The sequence below is a fragment of the Zonotrichia albicollis genome, chromosome 6 (assembly GCF_047830755.1).
Source record: "Zonotrichia albicollis isolate bZonAlb1 chromosome 6, bZonAlb1.hap1, whole genome shotgun sequence".
In the NCBI taxonomy this organism is placed as follows: Eukaryota; Metazoa; Chordata; class Aves; order Passeriformes; family Passerellidae; genus Zonotrichia; species Zonotrichia albicollis.
Genome location: NC_133824.1, coordinates 2,216,940 through 2,242,021, shown reverse-complemented (window position 1 = coordinate 2,242,021; position 25,082 = coordinate 2,216,940). Strand labels below are relative to the sequence as shown.

The 25,082-nt window shown below is 47.7% G+C and overlaps 1 protein-coding gene across 8 annotated transcripts in view; it reads left to right on the top strand.

The window, feature by feature from the left end:
- Positions 1-858: 858 nt before the first annotated feature.
- Positions 859-25,082, top strand: part of LOC102069993 (inverted formin 2) — a 43,845-nt gene continuing 19,621 nt past the window's right edge. For 2 of the 8 annotated variants that reach the window (XM_005483291.4, XM_074542270.1), the window contains exons 1-6: positions 20,051-20,459; positions 21,761-21,876; positions 22,416-22,575; positions 23,366-23,399; positions 24,425-24,566; positions 24,668-24,809. In XM_005483291.4, the coding sequence (XP_005483348.2) occupies positions 20,066-20,459; positions 21,761-21,876; positions 22,416-22,575; positions 23,366-23,399; positions 24,425-24,566; positions 24,668-24,809 (988 nt within the window). In that variant the 5' untranslated portion in view covers positions 20,051-20,065. The other 6 variants (XM_014264496.3, XM_014264497.3, XM_014264495.3 and 3 more) reach the window with 6 other exon arrangements.

Genomic DNA, 25,082 nt, shown 5'->3' with positions numbered 1-25,082 from the left:
AAAGGTATTTTCCAACCGGACTAATGCCATAATTCTGTGTTAAAAGTGAAGTGCTTACACTGCAGGGTGCCGCGTCCCTGGAGGAGGGTGCAGGATCCCTTGGGTCTCTGACCGCCTGGGCAGCCTGTCCTAAGCTTTCGTGATTCCCCTCGGATCCCCCAGCCCCGGGCCGCGGATCCAAACCCCAGGGCTGGACTGAGACGGTCCCCGGGCCGGGCGGGGGCCGCACCCTCACACCGGGGCCGCTCAGGCTGCCAGACGGCTGGGGTAGCGCTCCCCTCCAGGATGCCCAGGGGACACGGGAGGAAGGGGCACACACTGGGGAAGGGCAGTGCTCGCCTCCAGGATGCCCAGGGGACACGGGAGGAAGGGGCACACACTGGGGAAGGGCAGTGCTCGCCTCCAGGATGCCCAGGGGACACGGGAGGAAGGGGCACACACTGGGGACGGGCAGTGCTCGCCTCCAGGATGCCCAGGGGACACGGGAGGAAGGGGCACACACTGGGGACGGGCAGTGCTCGCCTCCAGGATGCCCACAGGACGCGAAGGAAGGGGCACACTGGGGAGCCCTTCAGAGTGGGCAGCGCTCGCCCCCAGGATGCCCAGGGGACACAGGAGAAGTGGCACACTGGGGAACCCCCAGAGCGGGCAGCGCTGGCCTGCAGGATGCCCACGGGACACGGGAGGAACGGGAACACTGGGGAGCCCCCCGGGAAGGGCAGAACCCCTCTGCAGCGAGGGTAACACGGCGCTGGCTCCGCGGGGAGCTCTTCCCCCGGGATTGATCCGCCAGGGCGAGACCGGGACACGGCAGCGGGGCTGCTGAGGGAATACACCGGGCAGAACACAGCTCCAGGGCGGCGCGGCGGAATCCTCGCCCGGCAGGGGACAAACTTCCCCGGCAGGGCCCGTCCGGACCCCCCGCCCCGCCCGCGCCCCGCCCCGGAACCGGGCGCGGCTCCCGCGGGCGGGCAGAGCCCGGCGGCTGCGGGCGGAGGGGCTGCCGTGAGGGGCTGCCGTGAGGGGCGCTGCCCGCAGCAGGGCCGGGGGCCGTGAGGGGCTGCCCGCAGCAGCGTCGGTGCCTCTGAGGGTCCCCGCCGCAGGAAAGCCGCCGCGGTAAGGCCGAGCTCCGTCGGGAGCGGGGTCCTCTGGGTCGGGAGAAGTTGGGCTAAACCCCCTCCCGCGGCTGGGCATCCCCCGTGCCCCGCTGCAGACCGCTGGGACCGGCCGGTGTCCGCGGGGGAAGGAGCTCGGAGCTGCACCCTCACACCGGGTGAGAGATGCTGAGCGCAGGGGGATGGAGGCGCCACAGCGGCAGGGAGGTGTAGGTGGGACCCAGTTCGGGCTGCAGGTGCGGCAGCATCGCCGGGACGGGCCCCGCTGCCGCTCTGACCGGGAGCCGGTCCGGGCTGAGGGTGCAACAGCGCGGTGTGTTCATAGGCGGGATGGAGTCCGGATTGCAGGTGCGGGATGGAGCGCACAGGTGGGAGCGGGTCCCAAACGCACCGTGCGAGGGCTCGGGTGTTGGGATTGCCGTGCTGGGTGTTCTTCGGATGGCACTGCCGCCACTCGGGGTATGGGTGCGAGGTGGTCTCGATTGCACGTGTAGGTGCAACGTGGTGCGGGATGCAGGTGTAGTGGCAGAGGGATGTGGTCCTGCTGTGCCTGGGGCTGGCAGAGCATCTCCCAGCGCGGAGCGGATGGATGGCGTTCCTGCGTCTGCGCTGGGCCACTTTCAGGCTTTTATTTTGACGGATTCTGTTCTGTTATCCGGTGGTTTTCAGACAAGATCTCCCAAGTCCTGCCCGGTTTTCCCACATAGTTCTCTCCAACCTCATCCTCCCTTTTGCTCAATAACTCTGCAGTGATTAAATGGCTTCTTGCAACATCAGTTATACAGAGCTGAATTCCAGAGCTCGTGGGCGGGGAAGGAGTGCTCAGACATACTGATTTTAGAAGAAATACCCCAAAACGGTGCTCGTGGTTGTCCCTCCCTGTACCAGATCGGCACTGTGATCTGTACGTTCTTTTTTTGGGATTCTTAAGACTGAAGAATTTCTCCGGGTAAACACAGTGCAAAACACCTCAGGCTCCCTGGTAGACTGCAAGGAAACTTCTGGTTTGAGTTAGTTGAAAAGGAAAGTTGGAGTCAGCAGAGTTACAGTGAGGTTGCCATGGTCCTACTGAACTTGCTCAGAATTTGGGCTGTCTGGCCACTAATCTCGTTTCTCTTCCATCCCCTTAAGCTTATTTTTCCACTAAACAGAGGCTGCCAAAACCAGAGGGCAGGGGGGAAGGGATTGCAGGAATCTGTGAGGATATGAGATTTTTTTTTTTGTCCTGTTATAAGTTAATAATCCCATTCTAGGCTGTCATCCAAAAATATTGCTGAAAAAAATGCAAGCAGTGTACAAGAACCATTGTATAAAAGATAATCTAAGTGTAGGACAGGAAGAGACCTGGCAGGTCAGCAAATCTAAACACAGAATGATATTATGCCTTATTGCACACGACTAATTCATTTATTGCCTGCCTTGTGGGAAAAGGAAATTTCACACCTTAATAGAACTGATATTATAACCCTTTCTCCAATATATGGCTTTCTCTTACTTTATATTTGCACTGTGTCTGCTTCGTTCTCCCTGCCTGGTGCTTTTCTCTTATCAGTGCAGAAATAGGAGTTGCATGCTTTTCTCTTTACTGTGCAATGCCAAGCAAGCTCCAGCTCGCTGTCTGCTCTCATGAAGCAGGCTCCAGCTTCTGCTGATCCCTGGCAGTTGTGAGCTGGGCTTCCTAATCCCTGAGTTCCCTGTGGATGGGCAGAGCTCCAGGGCTCAGAGCTCTGTCCTGTGCCTCTCGTGTTTTTCTGACACCTCACCTAGAAATAAATCCCTCACCAGGTAGGTGCTGCAGTTAACCTGCTCCTCCTCAGGTTCCTCCTGTCCTGTGATGGGGGGTGGGAAGCTGGGATTTTCCTCTCCAGGTGTCCATATGACTTTTGTTTCCTGCTGTCAGCTCTCATCATGTTCCAGTCATTCTGTTAATCCTGTTTTTATTGCATATCCCCATGTTCTGTGCTGGTTCAGTATTCCCTCAGCTTTCTCCCACTTGCTCTGTGATGAAGGGAGAAGTTAGGTGGGATGGAGTCTCCCTCACTTGCACTCACTCCCTCCCTGCTAGACTCAGACTGACCCCTTCCATTTCATTGTCTGTCTGATCCTTCTAGGTCTGTACCCTGCTTATTAATAAATAAAGATAAATTTTTATCTTCTGTTTGAACACTTCTGATTTCACTGGACTGCACAGCAAATGGCTTCAAATGTGTTGTGAGCTGAACTTTATCCCTGTCTTGTGTGCCAGCTATGCTGGATAATTTTCCCAGAGTAGCTGAGCAGAAAATTTTTCTTACCAAAGCAAGCTAAGTTGCATTTTGTCCTCCCTTCCACCCAATTTACTTCCATGGCATTGATTATTAGATGTGGGGCTTTTCTGCAGTGATTATTCTGTTGAGGAGGAGGTTTAATTGTACTGCAGCCAGCTGTGAGTGGAAGATGGGTGTAATTCAGCAGTGGGGAGCAGCACAATGCTGCAGGTTGGGCACTGAACAACATTCATCCAGCTGAAGGAACTTCAGACAAGCTCAGTGCTCATATCTGAGCTCAGGTTAAGCTCCCCCTTGAATATCCCTGCTCTTAATATTTGCAGTAAGGTCTATCAATAATGATTCAGAGAAAATACTACTGAACCAACAGTCAGGTCATGGGGTCACACAGTGACACTGAACAAATCCAGCCCTGCTCAGTCCAAAACACTGCAAGTGGTAGGTGCAGATAAACATAAGGAGTTATCCCTGCTCTGTTCATTAACATTGTACATTGCTTTTTATATAACTAGGTGAAAAATACCTAAATATATTGCAGAAGGTAGACTGCAGCATGATACCCCTCGTGTTCAGTGCATGACTACCTGCTTGTGACCTGATATAGTATAATCCCTTTGGCATTATCCACCAAGCTCAGGGTTATTCCAGTGTTTCTCAGCATTGCCTGTGAGCAGTTTATCATACAGGTTCATGAGCTTGATTTGCAGAGGCTGCCTTCATCTTCCACTGGCCAGAAAAAGCTCTGAGAGCACCAAGTGCTGCAATAGAGTGAGCAAACAATCTGTATTTTAATTTTACTGAGATTTCTCCAGTCCTGTGCTGCCAGTCAAAATGCTAAGAACAAATTTGGGGAAGGCAACAAGTCACATCAAATTCTGAGTTTTGACTATCTCCTTCTAACAAAGGGCAGGTGTGGGGTTGTCACACCATTCCAGGGGTTCCAGTTCTGCAGGCATGCTTTAAGGGCTGGAGTGAAGCACAAATTGGGAATACTTAAAGAAAGCATTTGAGTGACTTTTCAGTGCCTCTCAGATTCCTTGTCAAGGGCAGGTATCCTCTGGCTCCTTTTTCCTCGGAAAAAAATAATAATGAGCAACAGCCAAACTTTATGATTGCTACCAGATAATGTCAGTGGTAGATGAGGTGATTTTATGAGACTGAATATGGAAGAAAATAGGGTGTGGGGCTCAAGCATGAGGCCCTGAGTCATTGTCTGGCATCTACAGGAGTGCCCAAAATTAAAAGTTAGTGATTGTGTAATGTGGCACATGAACATTTGTTGCTGCTTTGTCAGCCAGCCTTTCACATCTGCAGGAAGCATCAGGAGAGCAGGGTGAGTTTTCTGTTTGATGTAATGAACACATATTGTTCATGGATTCAGCTGTTTTCTACTATTTTAATACCTGAGCTGACATTTCAAAGTGCTGGGAATGCTGGAGCCACAGATCAATGAGACTCTTAAGCAAGCAACAGTGTTTGCAAAAAGCTCTGTAGCATTTAATGGTGTATTTCAAGGTCTCTGAAAAACCATCTGAGCTGATGAAGGACACCAGACAAAGCCAGAAAGGACTGAGAGAGAGTGGATGAAGTCCTCATTCCAGCATTGGAGTCACTCAGCTGATTCCAAAGTGTTTAATGACCACAAAAGAAACAGCTCACTTCAGAAGGGACATTGCTCCAGCACTCTGTCCAGTATCACAAGAACAGACAAATGCAGAGCTGCCAAATGCTGCAGTTGGTAAGGCCTGATGTTGAACTTGGCATGGTTGGAGTAATTATCACCAGGTGGTGCTACTTGGCATTGACTTCCCACTTGTTATTTTTACCAGGATCATTATTCAGCTGAGGTGTGAGCAGGATTAATTTTGTGGACTGTTAGAGGCCAGAGGAGAGATTGGCTCTTTGCACTGCTGTTCCAGGGCAGTCTGTGAGCAGGTGTCCTCAGTCACTCCTGGGTGCAGAGAGAACTTCCCCACAAGGTGCACAAGGGAGGTTTCAGCTGATGGTTTGCATTGCTGCTCACACGGTACCTACAGGCTCTCTGACACTGATTTCCCCCCAAACCCAGCTTGCAAAGCCTCTGTTGGCTCTGCTGCTCCCAAGCTGATGGCTAACACTAACTCAGGACATCACTGGTGGCAGCTGGCCACCTTGGAGCCATGTGGGTCTCCACTTTTCCAGATGGGAAAGCTGAGTCACATTTTAACAAGCAAGGACAGCAGAGGAATTTGGAGATCACTCAGGAAAGTGTGGGAAAGGAGGCAACCATAAACCCTCTATATTTAGTTGTACTTTAGGATGGAAAATGTTGGTGATTTTGGCAGTGCAGAGGTCCAGTGATCTCCACTCCTGTTTGCATAGGGAGCCATGGGCACCTGTGCCACCCCTTCCCTGTGTTCCCCAGAGGGAGGGACACTCCAGCCCCACACTGTCCCAGGGACTGCAAGGCCAGCCCTTCCCTTGCAGGAGGCACAGCCAGAGGGGATGAAGGGAGGGAAGCAGCAGCAGCAGAGCCCCCTTCCTCTCTCCAGATCAATGATTAAGGCTGGCATCATCTTGATTGATTTATTTATTTATAATTTTGGTGAGCAGGTCTGCTTTTGCCGATGCAGCAAAGGCATAACTGTTACACTGGCTCCGTGGGTTAAGTTGCATTATTTTTAATGAGGCAGCTATCTCCGTGCTGCTTCTGTTCTGCTGCCTTCCCCTTTCTGGGAGCTCTCTGCTCTTTGCTTGTCCTGCTTTTCTGTTAAGTCATTGCTGAGCATGGGCTGGAAGCAGTGAGCTAAGCATTAGCTTTATTTTCTGCCAGAGGCCCCAGCTGGAAACAGAGGTTCCCATAGAACAGGGCAGCAGCTTTTTGTGAGCAGTGCTTTTCTTCCCACAGCCTACCAAGAAGTCAAACTGTGCAAATCAACTCATCCCACCACCTGGCTCAGATCAAGGTACTTCCCCTAAATAAAAGGATGACCTTACTGCCAAAGGATTTACTGCCAGGAGCGGGTGCAGCCCTCAGGGGCTGGATGTGCCACCCAGGGCTGCAGGACGAGAGGCAGAGCCACACAGCCCTCCTGTCTGATTTTCGGCTGTTTGGAGGGCCTGGAAAGGCCCGGGGTGGCCTTGGGGCAGCCCGCGCTTCAAAGGACGAGAAGAGGCTTCAGTTCTTTTCTCGGTCTCGGTGTTTATTAATTGTTTATCTAAAAGATTTTCTCTCGGCCCGACAGAGCTCTGCTCAGCAGCCAGCCATGAGCACACTCTCTGCCCTCTGGGCGGTCACCTATCTTTATACCCAAAGTTACGTGTACAATATTTATCATTTTTCCCCAATACCTTTCACCCTTATTAACCAGTGCACTTTTAGTAATGACCAATCCCAAAGTGCCACCATCACCACAGAAGATGGAGGAGAAGAAGAAGAAGGACAGGACACGCCCCAATTCCTCCATCTTACTTCTCTAAACCCCCCTGTACAGAAATCCTAAACCCTGTGTTTCACTCTCTAATTAACTGATCCCTTCACCATTCACCCCGGTGAAACCCTCCTATCCTCATACAGGTGTTGTCTCCCGTGTAGGATCAAAGTCCAGCCACCAGACACTTCTGGAACATTCCAGGGCTCCCGAGCCCCCCAAGGGTGGTCTTGGGGAATCGGCACCTCAGTCCTGAGGTGCTGAGATCCCACACCCTCCCTGGGCCATTCCTGGGGCTCTGGCTCATCTCTTCCATCAGCACTGCAGTGCTGAGCCCGTTCCCTGTGTCCCAGCAGGTCCCTTGGTGGCACTGGGTGGCTCTGGGGGGTTCTGGGGTGCAGCTCTGGGTGCAGCCCTGGGGTTTTGCCCCCCTCTCAGCCCACAGCTGTACGCCCTGGGTGGCTGCATCAGCTGTGTGAGTAAGCTTCCCTCCTGCCCCAGAAACAGCCACAATCTCCTCTGTGTGTTTCTAGCTCAGAAAAGGCTGATTCATTCTCTGAAGCAGATTAATTACTTCTGCTATTTAGAAAAGAGGAAAAAAAAAAAAAAAGATAAATCCTTTAGAATTGGTCGGCTTAACTTTCAACTGTGTGCACAATGCAGTGAAGCAAATCTGCTCTGAGCCAGAAAAGAAAAGTTCACACTTCTTACAGTAAGAATGCAATATTTACCTTTCATGTCAGCAGTGGGCTCTGCTGTTTAGAAAGTATTTGTGAATGTGTCGTCTTCTTGACTTATATGACAAATGGTGCAAATGTGAGCCTGCCATGAAGTTGAACCGGGGAACAAATGTTTTTATTCCCTGATACATTTTATAACTTGCTTCCTTTCTGGTTTGTGTCATGCCTATGTGGCAGCAGGCTCCCTGAGTAGCTCTCATCTGAAAACTGGCTGAGCTGCTCCATTTCTCCCTTGGAAGGCTGCTTTCCAAGCCTGCCTGGCTGTGCTCACTTGTTTATGCACTGATGGGCTGTAGTTTCCCATTGCAGAACAAGCTGTCCAATATTCATGAGTTATTTTATATTTACCCAGTCCTGAAGCTTCTTTTATAAGCCTGGGGATAAATTTTGGGTTTTGTTGTTTCCATTACTGGAAATGGACTGAACCTCTGCAAACATTACCAAGCCTTAAATAAGGCCTCTATTTATCTAAAAAGGAAGGGAAAGGACTAACACAAAGCCAAATTGATTTACAAGCCTGTAATTCCCAAACCCCTGATAACACGTGTAAGAAAGCAAGCCATATGTGAAGAGATGAATCACTTAAAAATTATATCCTAATATTCACTGTATATTAACTTATCAGACAAGTATAGTGATTTTCCTCTTGAAGATTAATGACAGCCACATGTTCAGCTGGCATAAAGCACTGCAGCTCTTTGGACTATGCAAACCTGAGGATGTGATTGAACAACTGATTTCTTTGCAAAGAACAAAACAATATCTAAAGTGGTAAGGAACGACTAAAAAAGGTGAAAATTATAATCATCAGATATCCTGCTAGTATAGTAAGGTCATTTTGACCAAGCATGAGATCTTTCCCATGATCCCCAGTTGTCTGGACCATACTAAAATCTCTTCACATTAATACAAAGACTGGGTTGGAACTGGAAAGTTTGTATCTAGGGGGATAATTTTAGGTCCTCTCAAAACAGCTGGAATGAATACTGTAGCAAAATGAAAGGTTAAACCCATTAGTATTTTGGATTACTGTGTTACAAAATAGGCTCTTCAAACTTTTTTACCCAGCAGTAGAGAAAATACTCTAAAGGCATCTTTGGAGTGGATTAATGTTGAAATCATGCTAAGCCAGCCTTCTTCAAGCATTTGTTTTAAACAGCTCAAATGCTTAACTTCTTGAATTAGCAGCTGAGCAGGTTCTCTCATTAGCCTTGGTAATGTTCACATTCACAGGAGCGAGCAGGAAAGTACCTGGCAGCATCTGGGGCTGGTGTCCCTAATGTGTGCAATACTGCTTCAGCCCTGCCATTAGGAGTCCTGGCTGTGGTCAGCCTTATCTGAACAAAAACACTCAGGATGTTTGCATTTGGGCTGTTCAGCAGATGAGATACCAGCCCCTGTGATTCAGCAGCAGCTGAATGGAAAAGCTGATCTTGGGAGAAGGGAATTGCATTTGCAACCTGTTTGGAGAGCAGCTGGAAAAACACTTCCCCCTCCTGCACCATGCTGGTGTCTTGGGAGCTCTGTTCAGAGGGGATGTCTGTAAATATGGGTCTGGGTGGCTCTTTGGCTCAGTGATGCCCTCAGCCCTTTCCTCTGTGGACCTCCAGCATCAAACTGGTTTTAGGGAAGAGCTGCTGCCTTCCTGGAGATCCTCACCCTTGTGCAGGGTTTGTGCTTGTGCTGGAGGGATGCAGCTAAACCCTGGGCAGGACCTGCTGCCTCTCTCCTCTGGGGCAGGGCTCAGAAGGTCTTTTTTCTGTAATTACATCTTTTTGCTGCTGCAGCAGCAGCATGTGTACCAGGGAGCAGAGTCCAGCTGCAGTGGCACCCTTCATCCTGGCAGAGCCTAAGTTCCCCTGCAGCCTTGGCACAGGTGCACTAGATGTGTGCAGGAAAAATAAACAATAAATATTAGGCTTCTTACCTGTGCTTAGCAGCACATACATCCTTTAGAAACCTGTACGTGGCTCTGTGCTCTGGGCAGAGCTGCTGGTGCAGTTTGGGGTTTTGGCAGAGTTTTTTGTCAACACCTTTCCAAATTAAACTCCAAGCTCCTCACATGGTTTAATCTCCTCAGGAGGAAGCACCCTCCCCATGCCTCTTTCTTGCAGAAGCTTTCTACCAAAAGCACTGCAGAGCAAATGTTAAGGATGTTTTAAGCAGATCAACCCCATTAGATATAAAGTTCCCGGAAATATGCTACTGGCAGTAGCAGAATCTTTTGTTTTTGTTATCTGAAGTGTTCATCAGATATAGACTACTTCAGAAGGCTTTTTTCCCCCCCTCCTTTTAACATCCTCTAAAGTGAATGCATTCAGCCACAAAGCAATCAGAGAGCTGGTCTGTGACAAGAGAGCTGGAGGGATGTCAGTCTTCAAGGAGAGAAGAGAAATTCAGTAAGAGGCAGCAGCAATCAGCTCTGCAGTTCCTGTCCTGCTCCCGTGGCTTCCTGAGGATGCTCAGATGTCTCTGCTGCCCACAAGGGAGCAAACTGGCTGCTGTCACTGTGCTGTCCCAATACCTGGGAAGGTCATCATTAGTTCACCCCATTTACATCCCAGTAGCTCTTCTGGCATCTCCTGCTGTCCCCAGTGTACAAGGTCATGTTGCTGAGGCCAGAAACCTTGTGGGCAGGGGGAGGATTTGACTCTTCCCTTAAATTTTACTTTGCTCTCTCTCTAAATTTGTATGCCCTCATCTATGCCTAATTCCCCTTCAGTGCCATTTCAGCACTGGTCCTTTTGCTTACCTAACTCAGAGTTCAGTTCTCAGATGAACAGAGAAATTGAATTATGCAAGTTTATTTCCCTAATTTTCTCTCATAGACATGTAGTTGTTATCACTGGCCCCATGGGTGCCAGAGTACCCAACAAAGCCCATCACAGAGATGCAGAGGTGAATATTGCACCTTGGATTCTTGAATAACACCTGTGCTGATGTTTAGTGATTTAGAAGGGAGTGATATGAGGCATTTTAGGCAGGATCACCTAGAAAGAGCCATTGCAGCAGGCTGTGGCTGGCACAGGTCTCCCTGCCAGCCCAAAATGAGCTGGGTGTTCCCTTTCCAAAACCCTTGACATGGCTTCCTTGAAAAGACACTGGCATGGAAATGAATTTGTCACAGGAACATAGAGCAGTGAGAAGACACTGATTGCTGTAATTAGGAATAATCTAATTCCTTAAGGCAAATGGGTTGTATTTATGGCTGTTTAATTGGATTCCTGCATTTTGTGGACCGGCCATGTGGGCAGTCAAGCATTGCTCTGTGATTCAGAGGCAGCAGAGTGATACTCAAAAAGTAGAGGGTCTCTGCTGTACTTGACCTAGCATGGGACTAAACTCTTAGTTCTTGATGTCATCTATTTGATTTTGGTGTAGTTACTGTTCAGAGGATTACCAAATCCTCTGCTAGAAAACTGGGGGAAAATTGGGCTGATTTGCTGGGGGAAAACCATTTAGCCCTCTCTCTGAGAATCTTGGAAGTTCAATTCCATATGGCCTGCAGAGGAACAGTGCAGCCTCAGAACTGGTTTTCCTGCTTTTCAGCCCAATTCCTCCACTTCTGCTTTTTTTGCTTTTGGGTTTTTGTGGGGTTTTTTTGTGGGGATTTGTTGGGCGGGGTTTTTTTGGTGTCGGAAATGATGAAACCTTTCTCAAAGGAGAAACATTTCTGTAATTTCTCGGATCCAGGCTTCACATGAAACCCAATGGGCCCTGATTGATAACCTTTTACATTGCTTCCATGGTTTTCAAGGACAGGAATCTGCACCATCACAATCCTTTCTTTGCAGGATTTTTTTTCTCTAAAATTTTATTTTTTCCCCTAAAACCGGCTGTGAGGCTGGTCCTGCTCCCAAGAACCAGATTAGTGACTAATCTTTTGAGGCCTTGGGGATTACCCTTCAGGACTGCATGAAATGTAAAGGGACATTCATTTGCTGCTGTAAAACCCATCCTGAATTAACAATAGTCTTGGATTGTATGGGCACACCCCCAGAGTGTTTCCTATGGCAGGATGGGGAATTGTGCACAGTCATTTCCTTGGACATTGCATTGTTATGGTGAAACTGCTTTAGTTAGAAAGCAAGGGGGCAGTTTGAGCTCTTAAAGGCCAGCTGAATGTGGACCAAGGGGCAGACAGATCAGTGGATTTCTGATACTGGTGGAGTCGTGCTCAGGTACACAAGGCTTGAGTTTCCCACCCAAGGCAGGAAGACTCTTGATGTGGGTTCCAACTTTTGATCTGGGAGATTCAGTTCAGGGTAGAACCTCTCAGAGTAAAAAATAAATATTTGAAGCCTAACTGCTACCCCTGAGCCAGGCAGGAGGCTCATGCTGAAATGGGCCATGTTGAAATATTCACAATTTAATAATGACTGGGTTTCAGTTAACACCTCCCAAGGGGCTGAGTGGATGCATTTTGCAGCTGTGGCTCACAAACTAGCTTTCACATTAAATATCAGCCAGAAAGGCACAGAGATGTTTTCTGTAAAAAAAAGCTTTTAATGTCTTCAGAGCCTGCTCAGCCCATAAAAGCTGGGCTGAAGCTCAGCAGGACCTCAGTGGTGCCCAGTGGGAGCAGAATTCTTGTCACTGAGCCCCTGTCCAAGGGACACTGCCTGAGCTCCCAGCCCTTGCTGTCTGGCCCCTCTCCTAGGGTCAGAGACATCCTCAATATTTTAAGCTGTCCTGGTTCTTTCAGCATTGCAAAGACCCCTGAGGCCTTGCACTGTTTGAAGCTCTGCTGCCACAAAGGCAGAAACCCCAGCCCAGCTGATGCAAGATGCAAGGAGCTGTCCCCACCCACAGCTGGGATCTCCATCCCACCCCCTGACCACCCTGCATCCTCTTTTTTCCTTCTCCTTGTTTTTCCTTTCCTTTGCCAGATCATTGGCCTGCCTTGCTCATTTCCCTGCTTTGAGTCACCCCATGCCAGGAGTGCTTTCTCATACTGGGACACAGACATGGGGTGGGGGCAAGGCTCCCACCTTCCCAGCCCATGGGGAAGTGACACCAGCCAGCCACCAGCACGGGGTGAATGAGGGTGACAAATGACATGCAAATGCCTTCCCTGGAGGCTGCAGAAAAGTCACTTCCTTGCACCTTTCTGGGGAGTGGTGTTTGCATACTATCAGACACTGACATCCTGTTGAACTTTCTTAGAGTGTGTGAATTATAGAGACACTCTTTGGGGATTTACAGTGTGTTGACTGAAGGTTGCTTGATGAGAGAAGGAGAAAAGGATCTGGCTGGGGAAAGGGAGGCTCACACAACTGGTTGAGAAGTATCCTTCCATGTGGGAGAGACAATGAAATAATTTGGCTTCAGCTCTGAGGTAGGAATTCTTCCTCTGACAGTTTTCTCTGTCCTCTTGGCATCCTGGGGAGGTTTTTAAAAACATCAGCAACAACAAAAAAAAAAAAAAGGCTATGAAAGGGTTTTGGCTGTCATATCTGCTTGTGTGACAGCTTCCCACAGAGCAGAAGCCAGGAGTCTTAGAAAGTTACCACTGCACTGTCCATGTTGCTGGGTAACAGTTTCTGCTCCTCACATGACCCCAAATGATGATAACAATAAATTGCATCCCAAAATGCAGAATGGTGCTGAAATCGCTGGCAGATGGAGCTGCTGCCCCTGCCTGAGTGTGTGGGCCCTGGAGCAGGGGAATCTCCAGACCCTCCTTGTTCCCATCAGAGTTTCCATGGGACCTGACCTGAGTCCCATTCCTTTCTGGCTGGAGCCAGGATGCCCCTCTGGCAGCAGTGGGGAAGGACTGGGGTTCAGCACTGGTGGCCCCATTTGGTGCAGAACTGGGGGCCAGAGCTGGGCACCACCTCCATCCCTCCAGCATGGAACCTGTGTGCCTGCCAGGGGCTGTGATGGCACCTGAGGGTGCCCAGGGTTTGTACCCACCTTGGAAAGCCTCTGGTGCTGGTTTGTCTGATTCACACATGTAAGCCATTTCCCCCACACACAGTGGCAGTGGCAAGTACAGAAACAAAATCTGACAGCTGCACCAGTCTGGCTTAAACCTGGCTCATCACATTTAGGGAAGTGATTATTATGTCTTCACACTTAGAGTTACAAAGAGTGGTTTCCATCCCATTTGAAGCTGAGCTCGTGGAACCTCTCACATAAATAAGGGTTTAGAGGCCACTGAAGATCCTGACATAAATGTCCTTGAGCTTGATTTGTTTGTGGTCCTGTAGCAGCACAGTGAGAAATGTGTTTATTTACTGAGGAAGAAGGCATTGGCTGGTTTTTTTCCTTTGGTTAAACCTGGTGTAACTCCAGTGCTAGCAGTACATATTGAATGGACACATTTAGCCATTTTGTGAGGCATCACACAATAGTGTAGTCTGTAGCTGCCCAGGAGAGAAAAGCTGTGCTGGCACACAGCGTCCTGATGGTGGTGAATGGGACTGAATCAGAACGGCATGTTTTTCCTTTATTTGTGAAAGAATAAGCTATACTGGCAAAATACATACAAATTTATACCAGTATGGCCACCCTTTGTCTGTGCACTGAAGTTCCTTTCTGGGAATTTGCAGAAGCCATTGCCAGCCCAGTGCCAGGCCCAGTCAGTGTGGATGGCACAGTTCCTGCCCACAGCTGCAGCAGGGTGTGTGTCCATGCTCCCTCATTTCCTAAACTCAGAATATTCCCCATAATGGTTTGCAGCACTGCTGAGGCCACAGCTGACCTGGGCTGTGTTGTGAGAGCTCCTTTAGGCTGTGCCAAAGCAAAGAGAGCCAGAGACCTTCCTCAGTACTAAAAGAGCAAGAGTGGGCACTCATTCCAAAACATATTCATTTTTTGATCATAAATCACACATTCTGGCCTCTGATACAGGTGATCTAGAGAATATGTAGATCTAGAGACTGCTGAGGCTGCTGGCCATGGCAGCAGAAGGATGGAGCAGCACTTGCTGGGGCAAGGTCTGTTGTGCAAACCATGCCTTTGGTTTGCTTTGGTTTGAATTTCCCACCATGCCCTTATCCCAGCTGCCCTGGGAGACTGAAAATGCTGCTGGCTCCTACAGATACTGATGGGCCCACACCAGAGGCTCAGGCTGGTGTCTAAAACAGAGATCTGTGCTTTCCCCCAGCTCATCTTGGTGCATGGGAGGATGGTTTGTTGGCCTTTGTGTGAGTGAGCTCTTCCAACACTGCATAGGAAAACAACAGCACAAATGAAAGCAAAACGAGAGGTGAAGGAAACACATCACACTTCCAGAAGTGACTTTGGAAAGCACAAAGCCAGGATGTTGTTTCTTTTTAGGGACTGAGTAGTCTGACATGTTGCAAAATACAAAGGCTTGGCGTATTCCCAGCAGCAGAGGGAAAACTGGAGCTGCCCAGAAGTGAAACCTGTCATTAGCAGCCAGCCAGGCAGAACAGCTCCTGAGTGCCAGGAACAGCCATGGAAGGGCAGCACAAAGGAGCTTTCCTCACCCTGGCAGCCTTGTGGAGGGGAGCAGAGGGCTGTGAGGGCAGCATGTGGGATTGGGATGCTCCCAGAATTCTTCAAAGGGCAGCAAGGAGCTGCTGTTCCCCCTCACACACAGCAGCCCCAAAGTCCTGTTCTTCTGCAGAGGCAGCGGGTCTGCTCCCCCAAAAAAATCAGAATAGTTTTGACCTGCAGTTTTTCTCCCTTTTGTTTTCACTCAATTATACTTAGCTGCCCTGAGAAATCTCTTTCCACATGTCCTCCCCAGTCCTTGCTGTGATCCGTGTCATCCTGGAGGCATGTAATAATTTAGAGTGAAAGCTGTGCTCTGCAGCTCTGTTCTCTGCAGCTTCACAGGATGGAGGGAGTATTGATGTGCCCTGATTTATCTCCCACAGATGTCATCTCCCTAGGAGTGGACTTGAAGGACAGAGAGGCACAGAAAACTGAATCTGGGAAGCGCCTGATTTAGAAAGAAAGGAGGAGACAATTCTACAGACCAGGTTGGATGGATGCAGGGAACATTATAACTTTGCAAACCCAGTGATCCAAGGAGTTGGCACCATGAATTGTGAACACAAGCTCTCAGGATACCTTTATGTTTCCCAAAGCAATATCCTAAAATTAAGAGTACTTTTACATTGATGCTGCTTTAGACCTTATAGCAACCTTCCAATATCTGAAAGGGGCCTAGAGGGAAGCCAGGGAGAGACTCTCCATCAGGAGCTGTAGTGACAGGACAAAGAGTAATGGGTACAGATGGAAAGAGGGGGAAATTTTTTACTATGAGGGTTGCTAGACACTGTCACTGGTTGCCCAGGGAGGTTGTGGATGTTACAGCCCTGGCATCCAGGCCAGGCTGGATGGGGCTTTGAACAGCCTGGTCTGGTGGGAGATTGCCTGCCCATGGTAGGGGAGATGGGACTAGATGATCTTTAGGGTCCATTCTAACCCCTTAACATTCTGTGACTCCCCATCAGGGCTAACCAGCTCGTGAGGGTGAGAAGATGAGGAGAGGATTGCATTTAGTGCATGTAGCTGTGGCACTTGGGGACATGGTTTAGTGGTGGGCTTGGTGGTGCTGGGTTAATGGTTGGACTTGATGATCTGAAAGGTCTTCAAGCTAAAGGATTCTGTGGCTGTTTGTTGTGTCTGTGAGTGTCCCCACAGCAGCAGGCACAGACACACTCTCAGGCTGTGCCCAAGGGAGCAGCACGCAGCCCCAGGGCTGAGCAGGAGCTGGGGAGGCAGAGCATGGGGACTGCAGGCATGGTCAGACACAGGGGACATGGGGGACATTGCTTCCACCATCACAGCCCCCTCTCTGCCCTGGGAGACAAAAAGCAAAGCTCCCTGTGGCCTTCTGCTGGCAAAAGGTGAGGTGTATTAGCTGTCCTGTCTGGTTTTGTCAGGGCACTCTCCTTCCCTTGGCCAACACAGTTTAAATGGCCTCTGTGAGGCAGCCAGATAGATGTGTTCCATTTCAGTCCCTGTCTGTCTCACTCTGCTGAGATCATTTACCTGCTAACAAGCTCCTGTGGTCAGAGATAAAAGGCAAAACCAGCAGCCCTTTAAGGATGTATCCGAAAATCTTTGCAACATTTTCCTTCGTGGAAAATATGGGAAGATGTTGCATTCACAATATATCACTCTTATCTGTGTTTGTAAACAGATTTATCACACCATCTGCAGAGTCGTATTGCCATCTCCTCCATATTCATTTCCTTCCCATTTATATAGTACAGCTCCTGTTTATTTTATTCCCTTCTTACAATTAGATACATTAGCTACCTTCATCCTTTCCTGCAAAAAGGGTGCACTCTCTGTGGGGAAGAATATTGAATCAATCCAATTTGTTCATTTTAGTGCATGAAAACACAAGCCAGGGCTGTTTGAAGAGGTGCTGCCCGCTTCTGTTTCTCATCTCTTCACATCTGTGCGGAGCAGGTGGGAGGGAAGGATAATTCAGAGCAAATCTGCTGGTAAACAGGATGCTCTCTCGGTATTTCCTGCCTCCTGTTGCACTGGTGGAGCTTAATTTTCAGGAATCAGCTAAGCCTGAGGTCAATAATGCTGTTGTAATTTCTCTGACTTGATACAATATAATACAAATACAATATAATGAGGCATTCGTACATCTGGGAGCAAAAAGTCAGCCCTGCTTCGTTTTCTGGCCGGATAAGAAATGTTTGTTCATGTTCAAATGAAAAAAGGGATTTGCTGAGTATAAATGAAGTCACACAAAAGAGGAGCTTGCAGGTGGAGCCAGTTCAGCAGCCCCAGGGGCTGACCAGCCCCCAGGTCAGATGGTTCTCAGTACTGCCCCACACTGAAGGTGCAGCTTGACCCAGCACTGGAGAGAGGTGTCTGGGCTGCATGCACAGAGTGGAGGAGGATTTGACTGCAGGTGGGCTCTCCAGCCCCATGGCTGTAGATTTGCCATCACCATGGCTGGTGAGAGGTGTAGGGTGCTGCCCCATCCCCAGGGCTGTGAAACTTTTACTTCTCTCCCTCCAGTGAGGAAGGATTTCTCCTGTCCTTTGCATCAAGCCTAACCCAAATTCCTTCACTTGAATACAGGGGAGGGACTGGGGTTGACTAATCCCAAAAAGAATTTTACCAGGAGTGAGTAAGGGCTCTGGACTGTAGGGAGTGATGACAAATCTTGGAAACTCAAACCTGTGCTTTGGCAAGGAGGTTTGTTTGGGGATTGGTTGGGTTGGTTTTTTATGGTCCTTTTTATCACTTTTCAGCTGTACAGTGTGTTCTCAGATGGTATATTTGCCACTTCATGTTTTTGGATCGTGACCATCATTTTTTCAGCTAACAGAACAGGGAGCAACTGGGTGCTTGGCCAGCTTCTTTCCCACTGAAGCAAAAGAAAACTCTGCAAGGGGGCTTCTCCAGAGCCCTCTAAATGGATCTTCTGTCACCAAATCCTGCTAACTCTCCCACCCCTCTGACCTCTCAATGCAGATTTTGATGCTGTGAGCTGCCAGAAAGTCCCACCATCACATTTTGTCAGAAATTTTTTAAGTGCCCTACCCCATCACACTTTGCATCTTTCCAAGAGGCATATTTAGGCCTATAATATCATGCCTGTCACTAATCAGTGAGCAAATCTTTTGGCTGTAGATTTGCCAAGGGGAGATTGCCAAAATGACTCTGGGTAAAAACAGAAGCCATGCAACTCTGCTGCAGGGAAGGAGCCAGGACCTTTCTCAATGGCACAGTCCCCAGGAAAAATCACAGGGCAGGCTTTAAAATGAGAATTTTTTTCCAACCAGTGTAAAGGGTCCATCCTTTATGTTGGCTTTCTGGAAACAAAACCTTCCAGAGATTACTTAGTTTATATTTTTCAAGCATTTTTCTAGTCACTGTATTTTACCTAGCATGGAACTAAACTCTTAGTTCTTGATGTCATCTTTTTGATTTTAGTGTAGTTACTATTCAGTGGACCACCAAATCATCTGCTAGAAAACTGGGGGAAAATTGGGCTGATTTGCTGGGGGAAAACCATTAGCCCTCTCTCTGAGAAACTTGGAAGTTCATGTCCATGTGGCCTGCAGAGCAACAGTGCAGCCTCAGAGCTGGTTTTCCTGCTTTTCAGCCCAATTCCTCCACTTCTGCTTTTTTGCTTTTGGGTTATTTTGGGGTTTTTTTGTGGGATTTTGTTGGGTGGGGGTTTTTTCTTGTCGGAAATGATGGAACCTTTCTCTAGAAAAGGTTCCATTTGGTTTTCTAGAAAGCCTTGTGCTTGAGCTGGGAAGGGAAAACAAGAGTCTCTCATAATCCCCTCAGTCCCCTAAGTGCTGAATTTTGGGACCAAGCAGCCCCAGGTTATTTTGAGCTCTTTGCAGGCTCAGCAGCCCAGGGGAACAGAGGTACTGGTGGTGTGGCAGGATGGGGAGGTAGCATCAATTTTTGTGGGGCAAACTGTCATCTATGAGAGTAATTCAGCTTTAAAGCAGAATCACAGATTCACAGAATATTCTGAGTTGGAAGGGACCCACAAGGATCATCAAATCCAACTCTTAAGTGAAAGGCCCACATGGGGATCAAATCCACATCCTTGGCATTATTAGCATGGTGCTCTGACCAGCTGAGCTCATCTCAGTGGCCAAACCCATTGCATGCAGCCTTGCAAAGGACCTGCATTGTGTGACTTGATCCCTGTCAGTCTGAAAAATAACAATCCTGCCTAAAACCATAAAATCTGGCACCAAGAGTTACACTTGGCTTTGCAGTTTGTGTGTGCTGGATCAGTTCCTGGCCTTCCTTTCTGCTCCTGTCCAGCCAGGCCATGTCCTCCAGGGAGATGGGCCATTGCTCCCCATCTCCAAAAATGTGCTCTGCTGCTTTTGTAGCCAGCCTCCTGCTGCTGTACCTGCACTCTCAGCCTGTCAGGCTCTGACATTATCAGGCATAAACACCATGTGTACAAATATATTTGCTATTACAGCAGACAGGAAGAGATTAAGTGAGTGCTATAAAATTAACCTCAACATCAGTCAAAAGAAATAAAAGCAAAAAAGGAACAGGGTAATCAGATGCTCTTATGAGCAGGATATGCTCAAAATTATTTCTCCATCCCATTACAAATGCTTAGAAACTGCACAGCCTCTCCAGCACAGTGAGATTTTGAAGTGGTTTAATGGGCATTAGGAGTTCAGAGCTGATAATGCTGCTTCCAACCTTTTCCTTTCACTGCATGAAAACAGGCAATGGCAATTGAGTGGTGCAAATTGGCTACTTTTAAAGCTGTGTTTGCTGCCTTGGATGTGCTAAAAGTCTCTCCACAGAGTCTTCAGAGCCTGAATGTAGTGTGTGTGGGTAAGGTGGGGATATATTGAGTTTCTTCAACAGAAGACTGGTTCCAGTGTATGTGCTACATGCTGGAGAGCTCAGACCTGCTGTAGTAAATTACCAGCTGTAATTTACATCCCAATTACCAATTAAACACTAATTAAATTACTAATTAATTTACTAATTAAAAAGCAGGGCTACTGGATCATTTTTGGTCAGTCCAGACAAACGTCTCACTTTGCCTTTTCTTTTTCTTTCAGAGCAAGCTGTTCACCATGTCAGTCAAAAAGGAAGGTGCCCACAAGAAGTGGGCTGCCCTGAAGGAGAAGCTGGGGCCCCAGGAGACCGACCAGTCAGAGGCCAACCTGGAAAATGCAGAGCCAGAGCTGTGCATCCGCCTCCTGCAAATGCCCTCCGTGGTGAACTACTCGGGGCTGAGGAAGAGGCTGGAGAACAGTGATGATGCCTGGATGGTGCAGTTCCTGGAGCTGTCTGGGCTGGATCTGCTCCTGGAGGCCCTGGACAGGCTTTCAGGGCGAGGAGTGGCCAGGATATCTGATGCCTTGCTTCAGCTCACCTGCATCAGCTGTGTGAGAGCAGTGATGAACTCCCACAAGGGCATAGAATACATTGTGAGCAACGAGGGCTACGTCAGAAAACTCTTCCAAGGTGAGAGGACACCTTCCTGCTTCATCCATCACATTGAGGGGGGCACTTTCCTGTTGCTTCTCCTCCTGCCCTGCACCAGGATAGTTGGAAATTGTTGGTCACAACTGATTCATGAGATTGTTTTCTTCTTTAAAATAAAACTGCTATGAAATCACATTGTCTTTGCCAGCCAGTGCTATTTCCACACAAATATTGTCATAGTTTGCTGAGAAGCTGGGGATAAACCCAGCCTTATCTGTATAGAGGCATGAGAAATCTTCAACCCTTTGGTTGTCAGCAGACATTTGCTGTTCAATCTTTGAGAGCCCCAAGGGCAGAGGAGAGGAACTGAAAGGGCTTGAAGTCTTGTAGCCTGTAAAGAGAAGGGAAAGTGGCATGTTTGGACTCAAGAGAGCCTGCTCTCTGTGCTGCTTACTCTGCTCCTCCTGGAAGGTGGTGGGTAACACCACTTAGATTCTCCTGCCTTTCACTTGGCTCATCATTACCTTTGAGATTCATTAGGGCACCTTGTAGGACTTATTGTACAGCACTTAATGGTGCTGGAAGGATAACTTCTGTTCCCAGAAACCCTTATCAATAGCTTTTTAAAATGCATTTAGTCTGAAAGCTGACTTGCTTTCCTCTTCAGTTTTGAAGTCCCCTTCTTTCCTTTTCACCCTGTGTTTTCTTAGTCTATATGAAATATGGACCTGGCATTTTTGTATTGTGAAAACAGGGGGTTATCCTGGATTTTCAGTGTTGGAGCTTCTTTGTGCTCTAATATAGGAAAAACAAGACAGCCTAATGCATTCCCTCCCAGCTCCCAGCGCTCACAGAGAAAGAGTAGCACAAAAAGGGAATACATGGGACCCATTGGAACAATTGCTCTAACTCATATGCATATTGAGCTTTTCTGCACAAAAAATAAATGTCATTAATCAAAGCAAATTGTTCATCTGCTGCTCTAGAAAACACCCATGTGTGAAAATGGGAAATAAATTTCGTGAGTGCGGAAAAATCTTGGCTGCTGTTGCAGCATGTCACTGGCACATGGAAAAGAGGAATAACCACAGGCTGCACCAAAGTGCCAAGGGGATACTTGTAGCATTTACTGTTCCCACTAGAAGCTACCATCACATAATGCTATTGGGATAGGATATCTGTGCATTAAGATATTTCTCTTCCCACCTTCCATTGTACTGGTTCCCCTTCTCCAGTCTCTTTTCTATTACTGCTCATAATTCATGTAGCAGAAGACACTGAGATTCAAAATATTAATGTCATTATAAATTCTGTTTTGTTTTGTTCTGTTTTTCCTACAGCACTTGATACAACTAATGTCATGGTCAAAAAGCAAATATTTGAGCTCCTGGCTGCACTGTGCATTTACTCATCAGATGGTCACTCTTTGGCTCTGGATGCTTTGGACCATTACAAGGCAAGTGTTTGGTTGGAGCAGGAGGAATGGCTCAGCTTTGATCTATGCAGACAGATCCATATACCACAGAAAATGGTGGGAATAAAGTTTAGTTTGTATTGTTTTGGTAAGAGAAGTAGGGGTTTATAAAGTGAAAGCTGTAGGAAGTTTTTTGTGGTCAGTGTAGGTCTGTGGTGCTGTTCTGTGACTTGTGTGGACAGATGACTGCCAACCACAGGGTGCTTTCTGGCAGCAAAAGCACCCCCAGATCAGCAGAATTAGTGGTGCCACATCCACAGGTTTCAATGCCCACAAGCTCAGGTACATTTACCAGAAAGCACAAGGGGATCCAAGAAATGTTTTCAATGACTTTCTGTGCCAACCAGCCCCTACTCCATAATGGAGGAGTGCTGCTTTTACCCTTGTCTTCCTGTCCTGTGCGCAGTGGGACAAACTGAGGATTTCAGATGCTAATTCTATCTGAAAGCCTGCACCACACTCATGGGCGTTTCTGTCTGTACAGCCCATCCTTGTCATAATCTCAGTTGTGATTCCCTCAGAGTGTGAAGAACCAGCAGTACCGGTTCAGCATCATCATGAACGAGCTGTCCAACACAGACAACGTGCCCTACATGGTGACACTGCTGAGTGCCATCAATGCCATCATCCTGGGCAAAGAGGAGCTAAGAACAAGGACACAGATCAGAAATGAGTTCATAGGTAAGGATGCTTGTTACACCTTTCCCTGCAGAAAGTCAGTTACCAAATGGGTTTTTCTCAGATGTGTCCATAAGGTACCTGAAAAGGCTGGGGAGCAAAACTGCAAATATTAATTTTCTTCTTTCTTTTGACCTTTATTCTCAACAGCCTTTCTGTCAACAGATTCTTTTTACTTTGCTGATTTCCCATTGCTTTGATCTTTTCTGGAATCCCATCAGCACTGTATCACTTAAGCTTCTTCGGAGCATTTCTATCACCAACCATCTTATGTGGCCACATTTCCATATATTGGAACTACTTGTAAGAGTTGATAAAGTTTCTTCACTCTGTGTCTACTCAGTTGAGCCACAGAGGCTTTCCCATGGTTCAGAAGTTTCCAACTGCTAGAATCCCAGGCTCTTAGGTACCATTTTTGGGATTCACTTCACATGCTGGGTGCATCTGAGTTGGTGAGCCTGGGCTCCATTTCTCTCCATGGAGATCAAGGAACATTTGACAGTATCAAACTGATTTTAGATATTTAATTTGGACTGAGGTCACTTGTGCCTCAAAAATGCCTGTGTCACTCAATAATCCCAGGGGGATTGTGCAGTGGTTCACACAGGTGCTGCAGACGTGTGCTCTGGTGTCTCATCATTTACCAGATGACTGTACCCACTTTGATAGATCCATCTGAGATATTTTCACTCTTTCTACAAAAATGTTTATGAATGTAACATATATAAAGATCATAACAAATTAGTACCAAGTGGGTCATAATGCAACTATATCTATTTTTTTCACCTGCCAGGGCTTCAGCTGTTGGATGTTTTAGACAAGCTAAGGTAAGGATCTCTACTTTTTTTTTTTTTTTTTTTTTTTTAATGAGATTCACAGTGAAGAAGCTTTGGAAACTTAATACTTACCCAGCCTTCTGTTGTGTGAAGTGCAGCGTGCTTGGGTGGAGTGGACCATGCTTGTGCACCCATTCCATGGGAGCTAGAGGCTTTTGGCCAGTGTTAAGATGCTCTTGCCAACCACAGTGTCACAGGGACAGCTGTTGGCACAGATGGCATGCACAGAGGCTCTGGGCACAGATGGAGTGGCAGTGTCCTCATTGAGGCTGTTTCAGACTGAATCTGAAGCAGGGCTGTGGGCTCACTGAGCAGCTCACTGTGTTCAACACCCCTTCACTGCTGCTGTTGGTCCCAGAGGCTCCAGCTAAAACAATTTATTAATGCATATCTGAATGTAATTTTAAAATTATGTTACATCAGAAACATCTGTGATAAATTCTAGAATGCAGTTTATGTGAGTTGCAGTTATCCATGTAACTGAAATTGCTCCATCCAACACCATAAAAAATTAGGGAAGAGAAGATCTTTTATTAGAGCAGCAACTGTAAAATTCTAACACTGAGTGGTCTTGAGAGTGCTGAAAAAATCAGGTTTCTTAAATTCAGTTTTGAATAACAGAGAAGGAGGTTTTTCAAATAGAAATATCACTGGAATATTTTCAATTAGTCTTGAGTTTAAAAAAATAAAGGAGGTGGCCTTGTTTCAGAAAGGTCAGAATGCCACTCTGTTGTTACAGCTCCAAGGAGAATTCCATAGCAAGCCTGTGCTGGGCCAGGTTATGCCATGAGAAGTCCCATTCTTTTGTATTTGTGGGTTGTAGGAAGAGGTACATTCAGTTCAAGAAAGGATGCACTGATGGTATCTCCTCCTTCATAAATCAAGGCAGAGTTGGGTACTTTCAACACCAACTGGCTGAGTCTGAGAGGCAAAGAGATGAAAGCCATTTAACAAAAACAGTAATCTGAAAATTAGTGAAGGGTTCTCCACTGAAAACAAATGCTGTAATATTGCAGAGACATTGAGGAGGAGGATCTGCTTATCCAGTGTGACACATTTGAGGAGTTCAAAATAGAGGATGATGAGGAATTATTAAGGATATGTGATGGCATAAACATGAATGATCATCATGAGGTCTTTTCATCTCTCTTCAACAAAGTAAGTTGCCCCTCACATGGGGCGCCCCTCACACAATGGCAAAGTTAATCCACTTTGCTGGGAGCCAGCCTGGCTGTGACAGAAGCTGCTCGGTCTTCCAGGTGAGCCGCTCTCCAGTCTCTGTCCAGCTGCTGTCCATCCTGCAGAGCCTGCTGCACCTGGAGCCCTCTCATCACTCCAGCCTCCTGCTCTGGGAGTCCTTGGATGCTGTAGTGAACAGAGCCCTTTTACTCGCCAATGACAGTAAGAGTGACACATCCATCCAGCCTTGCTCACTCCTCTTGTTTCCCTTGTCAAATAAAGCCTTTCCCCAATGTGCAGGAAATAATCTGTGGGACTTGGTGAGAGCTGAACAGAAGTGAGACAAAGCTATACCTTTTGTTTAAGCCTCATCTATGTGTGTGGCCACATTTAGCAGTGGGCTTGGGATTCCCAGTCTTGTTTTAAATGGTTAATCCCTGAGCTTTGGCTCATGGGAGTCAGTGGGAATCTGTCCTCACTGGCATCCTGCCACTG